This window comes from Epinephelus fuscoguttatus, linkage group LG13 (assembly GCF_011397635.1).
Source record: "Epinephelus fuscoguttatus linkage group LG13, E.fuscoguttatus.final_Chr_v1".
In the NCBI taxonomy this organism is placed as follows: Eukaryota; Metazoa; Chordata; class Actinopteri; order Perciformes; family Serranidae; genus Epinephelus; species Epinephelus fuscoguttatus.
The window spans coordinates 19361425-19369828 of NC_064764.1; the positions used below are offsets into that span (position 1 = coordinate 19361425).

The window sequence follows — 8404 nt, forward strand, 5'->3', positions numbered from 1 at the left end:
TAAAATGTTACACGTCAAATCTCCTCTTGTTCATGCTCACTGATATTCTTCCCTGCAGCTTTGCTTACAGCAGACGAGTCTCTTGACAGGAGTACATCAGAGAAAGAGGACAGGTTCCACGTGAACGCGCGTCAGTTCCACTACCCAGACAGCAAACTGACACGCTTCCCTGTGCCTGAGGAGAAGGTGCCATGGGAGGTATTACACATACACCACAGAGCCACCACCTGCTGGTCCTCACATCATCTCTGCATATAAAGATGGTTTAATGAATCCAGGGTGTTTTAATGTTCTCCTTTTTCAGGTCGGCTTCAGCTCATACATGCCGACTTATTACGCCTCTGAAGACGGCGGGGACCATGTGGATGGGTATGTTTTCACCAGGATGATGTTTTGGTCCTTTAAGTCATGATGTGTGGATATATTTGCAGCAAACAGAGTCAAGAGAACGAAACATTTTCCCATTAAAACACCTTGAATGGGGCGCTGGTGGCTTGGTGGTGGAGCAGGCGCCCAAAAGCCCAAAAAATATCTTTTAAAAAAAAAAAAAAGAAAAAAGAAAAAAAACACCTTGAATCAAATTTAAAATTGTATCTGAAATATTTTCGACTTAAATAACAAACATTTCTTACCTAACCCTGTGTCCACTATCTAATTAAAAGGCCTCCTCGCTCGTTATCTCTCACGTTTCATTTATTCTTTCTCCTCACAGATCGGAATCAGAAGCCGTAGATAATTACAAGTATGTGACTCGATAAGATATACTGGCATCAGATTGCACTTACAGTAACCTTACAAGCACGTCTTAATGTCTCGATGTGTATCTGATCTGTTATTAGAAACCCAGAAGGGAGGACGGGCATCAGGGGACGAGGTGCACTGAGTCGCCTCGGTCCAAATCTGAATACAGAGCTTGTGCTCACACGGTAGGTCCTCTCATGTCCTTACAGTACTTCTGAAAAGATTGTTTCACCACCACTGGATTGCGTGACTCAATGTATGACTTTGCTTATTTTTTTTAGGTGGCGAGACAGCGAGAGATCTGTTTTGGAGTACATGGTGGTTTGGGATGAGAGCCAGGGCTCCTTGACTTTACCTGGGGTGAGTCCGGCTGTTTGTTCACCTGTTTTTTACTTTTTGAGCTGTTCGAATAAATATATCTTTTTGTTGTGGTTTTGAAACCTTCAGGGACCCGTCGAATCTGCTGATCACTTGCCAGTGACTCTCAAGAGAACTATGGGAAAGACACTGTATGAAAAAATAAATGCAATAGCATCAGAGGGAACAAAGGTAGGTCTGTTCAACACTTTGGTTCGCCTTTATAGAGTAAAGCTGGAATGGTGCTAAAGGGGCAATTTTACAGTGGCCCAGAACATGTCCATGAGGAGAAATGTGCTGCAGCTTCAGAAATGATGCCAATCGAAAAACACGTGAAAATCCAAAACAAGTAAAACAACAAACAAAAATGTGCTGCAGAAACCAAAAGCAAAAGCAAAAGCATTTATAGCAAATACATAAACTATGCAAAAAAAAAAGTGAAAAACACACAAACCCCCGAAAACAAATGCAACAAAAAGCTGCATATACAATCAACATGACTGAAGTTCTCCAGGCTGAAGTGATTTTGCCAAGTAGGACACGCTCCTGGATCAACATCCCACATCACGTTCCTGGGCCAACATTGCAATCAACCAATCACAGCCCTCTGACATCATCAGTGTGCTGCTCTTGTGCTTCTTTCAAAATTCATTTGTGCTTTTTCAGAGCTAAGCTAGTTTTTCAAAATTGGTAGCTGTGATTAACACATTATAGCCTATTAAAAACGTACTCATTAGCATAGCCTACCTAGTTAGCAAGCCAACTCGCTAATATTCTAGTCTATTGGCAAGTTTACTGGTTAGGATAGCCAACCTAGTTGGCAGGCTAACTCACTAACCCTGCAGTAGCTAATATGGTTTTTGTTAAGTGCTACTGAGGATTTTGTTCAATTGTATTAACTTCAATTTGGAAAACTAGCTTAGCGTTGAAGAAGCACAAAGGAATTTTGAAAGAAGCACAGACAGGAGCGGCACACTGATGATGTCAGAGGGCTGTGATTGGTTGATGGCAATGTTGGTCCTATAACGTGATGTGGAATGTTGATCCAGAAGCATGTCCTACTTGGCAAAATCATGTTGTGCCTGAGGGGAACAGGTTGAGTGTGATGAATAAGCTAGATACATTTGTTAGCCTTCTAACATATACTTCAGTAATCCCCTGAGCAGAAATTCATTTTTTCTCACTCTGTTGTCAGATACACCCAGTCCCAAACTAGACACACGCACAAACAGGACCTATACATGCATTAAATGGAGAAGTGTCCGCTGCCACGGGCAGACGCGCCAAGCAGTTGGGGGTTCAGTGCCTTGCTCAGAGGTGCTTCGGCCCAGAAGGTGAACTGGCACCTCTCCAGCTACCAGTCCATGCTATATACTTAGTCCATTATGGGGACTTGAACTGGCAACCCTCCGGTTCCCAAGCCAAGTCCCTAAGGACTGATATACTTCCACACCCAATTTTACAATTTTATAATATTGTGAGTAAAGATTATGTACCTTTTATGCTGCCTCTTTACTCCCTTTTTCTTTCCATTTCAAAAACAAGTTACACTCTCTTGTCTGGTCTCTTTCTCCTGAGTCAAAAATCCAGCTGTTCCACTTCGCGCCCCCCCCTAGAGGTCAGGAGAACCTCCGTTGTGTTGACTGGATACAAACCATCTGAGATAACAGAATGCCTAAAAACCTGTGCATCATTAGGCAAAGACTTGCGAGTTGCCAAGGAAAACAATTATCCTGTCATGCCTACATCCTACATATTTTGTATCTAATTGTTCTCCAACTGTCTTCATCATTCTGAAACCAAAACACAACAAATGCTGATGATGACTAATTTTCACTCCTGCCACCCAGAAAGAGGCAGAAATTTTCTGATGTTACTGTTTTCAGTTACATAACATTACAAACAGCATTACTAATCTTGAAACCTGTTTTTGTTACACTGTGTTGGAGGAGAGGTCACAGAATAAAAGTTTAGATGCAAAATCCATCCCATAATGTTCTGGGCAGCTCTATTGCACATCAAGGATCCCCAACAATGCTAAGTAAATACATTCGTCAATAAATTAATAAAATATTAGGCCACTCAGGTATATGGATCCTTTTTGGGCCGATGCCACAATGACATCAGTTTACCAGTTGGAGGCAAAACACGACTCACCACCACAGGGCTGTAGGCTACACAGGAGAATTAAAATGTCATCTCCTTGTGTTATTGAGAGCCAGAACAGGAGTCATGGCTCAAAACTTAAATTTGATCACAGACCAGCCGCCACTGCCCATCAGCAGAACCATAGAGAACTTTGGTTAAATGAGATAAGACAAAAGGACTGGACAGAGGTGATCATAAATGCTCACATGTGCAGCGCACACTTCATATCAGGTTAGGGAAAAAGTATTTCCTGTTGTAGGGATGAATAACGTTAGGTGTATTAAGGGCTGTCATGTCCACCTCATTGGAAATTGAAGAGGTATTGAGAGGAATATTGGATTTCTCTGTAATGCTAACATTTTAGTGTATTAGCTAACGTTAGCTTCGATAGCAAAACAAAACAGAGGAAACTGTTCAAGTGTTGTCCTCCTTTGTAAGATTGGCATAGTAATCAACCTACAAAACTTCCTGTGACATCATCCATCCACTGAGTGAGAGCATACAGGTCGGCCAGTCTGGTCCCATTACTTATTCAAGTCACACTCGCGGTCCCATAGAGTGAATGACCTGACATGGTGCGTTGGTAAATTCCGTCTGACGCGCAACAATAAAATGAGAGCCCTGTTTGTCAAAGAAACAAAGCGTCATATTTCTATATGAATTAGAAAACAGTTAAGTTAATCACACATCCCCATAACAAGTGCCCAGAGTACGCTCTGCCACTCCGAGAGTGTGGTGCTCTGAATAACAGAACGGTACATTCAGACAGCATTACAAATTTACGAATGGTCCAGTTTGTTCCAGAGTGCGCTCCGACACTCAGAATGAGTATTTCTGAACATACTGCTTATATCATCTTCCTCCATTGTCTAAAACAAACAGAACTCGCTAGCTAGTGCTAGCTAATATGTCTAGCAAATCATTTTGCCTCCAGCTAAGCTCCACCCACCCAAAAACATCATACTGTTTACTAACAGTAAAAGGGTCTATTAGATTTGTCCAGAGAATAGCATTTAAGGATAAGCAGCATGCATATATTATTATCTGACTGACAAAAAAGTTAAAGTATTTGAAAAAAGATTTGGGGCCTTTGAGAAAACATTTGGGGCTGGAGCCCCACAGTTCACCCTCCTGCTCCGCCTCTGTTGATATAAATTGGATGAACTATAGCAAAAAGACCTCAGATGAAACACCTCAGCCACCTGATCACACCATAGGCTTCTACCACAATCTTTTTTTTTAGCATTTAGTTGAGGTTATTTAATCTTAAATTAGTCATTCCCTTATTCAAGGACACATGGCTGTTGTGAGGGGTTAATTACTTTTAAGTACTAAATGAATGACATGACTGTAATTACCTCATACATGCTTTTATTTACTCTGACATTGAAGAACTTGTTGATTCTGACTTGCAGTTGCTGTGTTTCAGGTGTTTCAGGGTTATGTGGATGACTGCAGGAACACAGATAACGCCTGGGTAGAAACCACCGTGCTAAACATTCACCTGGACAGTCCAAGCCAGATGATGGTCGATATCAACAGTATGGTGAGAACATGATTTTTATTTGTTGTTTTAGAAAGAGCTTGACTAATGGATTATTTGTCTCCTCTGTGTTCGGTTCATGATTCCTACAGTGAAACAGAATTGTTCTGTATATTTTCTCCATCTCAGGTGGCGAGTAGCCATGGCGCTCTTCAGTGGCGGGAGGTGAGCGGCAAAACCAGATTGAGCTCAAACCAAAGAGACTTTCTGCGGCAGGTTGCCGAGCTGCACAACAGGAAGTTCTGATGTTCTGCACTGCTGATGCTGTAAATGTGCCTCTCCATACACAGGGTTTCTTCTGCCTGTTCATGTGGCCTTTTTTAAAGGCTGGTCAGTTCTGTTGCACTGAAAGCACTTGAAACAAGACACTATAAAGCCATGATGTTTGCTGCTGTGGATTATTTTTTAACAATTTGCACAAACGTCATATGCCAGTAAACAAAAGGTTTCACCCATACACTTCACTGTACACTTTATGCTGTCTTATATGTGTACGCTCAGAATAAATACCTCATTTTGAGGGAGTTTACATGAGTATGTCCATTTGTATGCCACTTCATCACTACATTTCAGATGCAAATATGGGTCGTTTTACTTCACTACATTCATCTTACACTGCAGTTAGTCGTACTTTTTCCATACAACATACAAATGCAAATCAAAATGATGCATTGCTCTGGATAAAAATTCCCAACTCTACTCTAAGTACTTAGAAAATGGTCCAGCTGCAACATGAAAATGTCGCTTACAAGCATCAAAACTAAAAATGCAATAATATAACATAGTATATATTGACTTAAATTTATGAGGGACCATACTGCATAATGAGGACTGTTATTTTTTATGTATTTTGCTTCACTTGTAATGCAGTATTTTTACTTTATAGTAGGCCATTGCTGCTTTTATTAAAGCGGAGGAGTATTTCTTTATCCACTCAGTCTTCCTGTATGTCCAGGTATCTCTGTACATTTACCTCATGTACCACCTTTACATAATCAAGCACTTCTGGCCTTAATAATTATTAAAAACGCTTCTTAAACTGAGTTGTGTTGACTTCTTTTAATAGAAAAGCACGTGTTGTCTCTCATTGTTCTTCCTCTGTCTTTTGGGTTTATCTCATCACAGTGATCCCGTGCATATTCCTTTGTTATGTGTTTTTTATTTTCGACTCTTTGTCCACCTGCCAAGTGTGCAGCCCTGCAGTAGTTTCGGAGCAGCCTCCAAAGCTGCTCATTGGCTCAGGCAGAGGTCGCCAGACAGAGCAGTATCGGTTTCACACCCTCTTCATTCCGCTGCTGCTTTTTCCTCCTTCATATAAATCAACTATTGCTCTGCCAGTAAATCACACAGCATGCTCTTCCTCTGTAAAAAAACAAACAAACAAAAAAAAAAACAGTGTCGTCCATGTGTGGCCCTGTGAAGTGATTTGCAAAGTTGCTACAGGCACCTGATGTTTAATGGTTTTAAAGGGTTAAACTGTGTGCTTTCTGTCGGCAGCCCTGTTCAACATTAAACTGTCACCTGTGTTCAGACATTCCTGCCTTTATTATTATTGTTTGTACTGTAAATCCCCCGCGGTGCAGCGCCATTGAAAAGATACAGAAGCTATTTTTAACCACAGCAGCAAAGAGGAGGAAAGCGAAGAGCTCTCACTCTGCTTGTATTTAATGATATCAGAGCGTAAAGCTCACCAGAGTCTGCACACATTAAAATAGTTTTTATTTCTGTGGTCTGTCCTCCTTGATTCTCTGCTGTACTCTGTTATTGTCTACCAAATCGTATAAATTATTTTTTTTGTCAACACAGAGCTTAAAAATTATGTTATTTGCCAAAATAATATTCATCAAATGTGAAAAAGCACATTTGTACCAAGCAATTTTGTTTATTTGTGCTTGTCTCATAATGAGCATAATGTCCCAGAAATTTCATGTTTTAAAATAATACAATTTGTAAAGAAAAAAAAAATTCACAAGAATGCGAGATGAGACAGATCCCAACTTATTTATTTAGTATTTCTATATGTCATTGGATATGGAGGACCAAAAGTGTCACAGAAATGAATTACAATGTAATCATTCTATGTATTATTATTTTATTTATTTGCCAAAATTATTTTCAGAAAATGTGGAGAAACCTCTCTGCATATGGCCCAAAAACTACTAAAATAAAATAAAATAAAATAAAGTGAAAACTCACAAGAATGCAAGACACGATGGATCTCAACTCATTTATTTAATATGTCTATATGGAGGACCACAAGTGTCACAGAATTGAATTACAGTGTAGTTATTTATTTATAGATTAATATGTTCATTTACAAACAAAGCCATTAATGTCTATTTTAATAATACAATCAGTTATTAGTTAATTAAATGCTTTACTATATCCATGACACCTGTGGTCCTCCATACCTTAGGCCTACCATTTTTACTTAAAATGACGTGTTCAAAATGACCAAATCAGACTGTACCAGTGGACTTGACTGCCAATGTTCAATTTGAAAACATGACAAATAGCAGTCAAATTTGTTTTGACACCTATTGTAGATTAAGATTTTTTTGTCGTCTTGTTTTTAGAGTTGTGTCTGGGGCTGTGACACATCTGGTTTTATTGTTTTTTTCTGCTGTAGGCAACCTCTGCATGGCATGACACGACACTCAATAATCACTTTTTATGTGGCATGCTCACATTTGAAGGACTCGTGCATTTTGGCAATTTTCCACTGTGAACAGAGCATCACACGAAATGAGGTCATACTTAATTAATCTATGTCATGCGTTATGCATTAGCAAGTCAAGTTTATTTACATGTCACCCAAAATTACTTTTGGTTTGTCTCAGACAGCTATTCAGCCATGATTACAGACAACACCCTTCATATCCTGATTCATGTGAGGAAAAACAGAACAAAACAAGCGCCTGATTAATAAGGTTATTACAGCCATTAGAAGGTGTTCAGAGACTGTCTGACCTGCAGTAAAACCAGTCATTCTCCTTCAGTGAAGATACCACAGCTCCCTTGAGTCTAAGACACAGGTGCACCCTCAAAGCCTCATGGGGAGTGTAGTTAAATGCTAATTAGGAAATCACCCTGGTGCCATTTTAAGTGATGACACACTACATCTTTATTCCAGCAAATACCCATGGCAGTGGCAGAAGAAATAGTGAGATATTTTACACAAGCAAAAGTAGTAATAGCACAATGTATATATTGAGTAAAAACACAAGTATTATCATCAAAATTTAATAAAGGTAAAAGGTTTTGCTGTTTTTTTGTTGTTGCAATCAAACATATTTTGCTATTTGTAGTTGGTTATCACTTATTATTTCATGTATTGTTCTTTATCTCTGTACTTTTCAGTTCTTAATAACTTCTTAATAACTTAATAACTAACTTGTGAACATTTCTCTGTAAAATGTAGCCAAATATTAGTCCAGTGTGCGACCGTTGTGTTCAAGTCACAACATATTGGTGAAATATTTTTCAGTCACTATCAGACATCCTGGGTAGACTTGTGGATCCTGACCCACTGACTGCACTCTTTGGTGTTAAAAGTTCTGATCTTGTGTTAACTAGCTCCCAGTATAATTTGATTCTGCCCATTCTGCCCTCGTG

At 39.5% G+C, this 8404-nt stretch overlaps 1 protein-coding gene across 1 annotated transcript in view; it reads left to right on the top strand.

The window, feature by feature from the left end:
• trpm2 (transient receptor potential cation channel, subfamily M, member 2) overlaps positions 1-5814 on the top strand; it is a 30641-nt gene extending 24827 nt beyond the window's left edge. The window contains exons 27-34 of the mRNA XM_049594947.1: positions 59-198; positions 305-369; positions 713-742; positions 840-926; positions 1023-1101; positions 1189-1290; positions 4676-4792; positions 4919-5814. Coding sequence (XP_049450904.1) covers positions 59-198; positions 305-369; positions 713-742; positions 840-926; positions 1023-1101; positions 1189-1290; positions 4676-4792; positions 4919-5035 — 737 coding nt within the window. The 3' untranslated portion in view covers positions 5036-5814. The remainder of the gene's footprint in view (positions 1-58; positions 199-304; positions 370-712; positions 743-839; positions 927-1022; positions 1102-1188; positions 1291-4675; positions 4793-4918) is intronic.
• The last annotated feature ends 2590 nt before the right edge of the window (positions 5815-8404 follow it).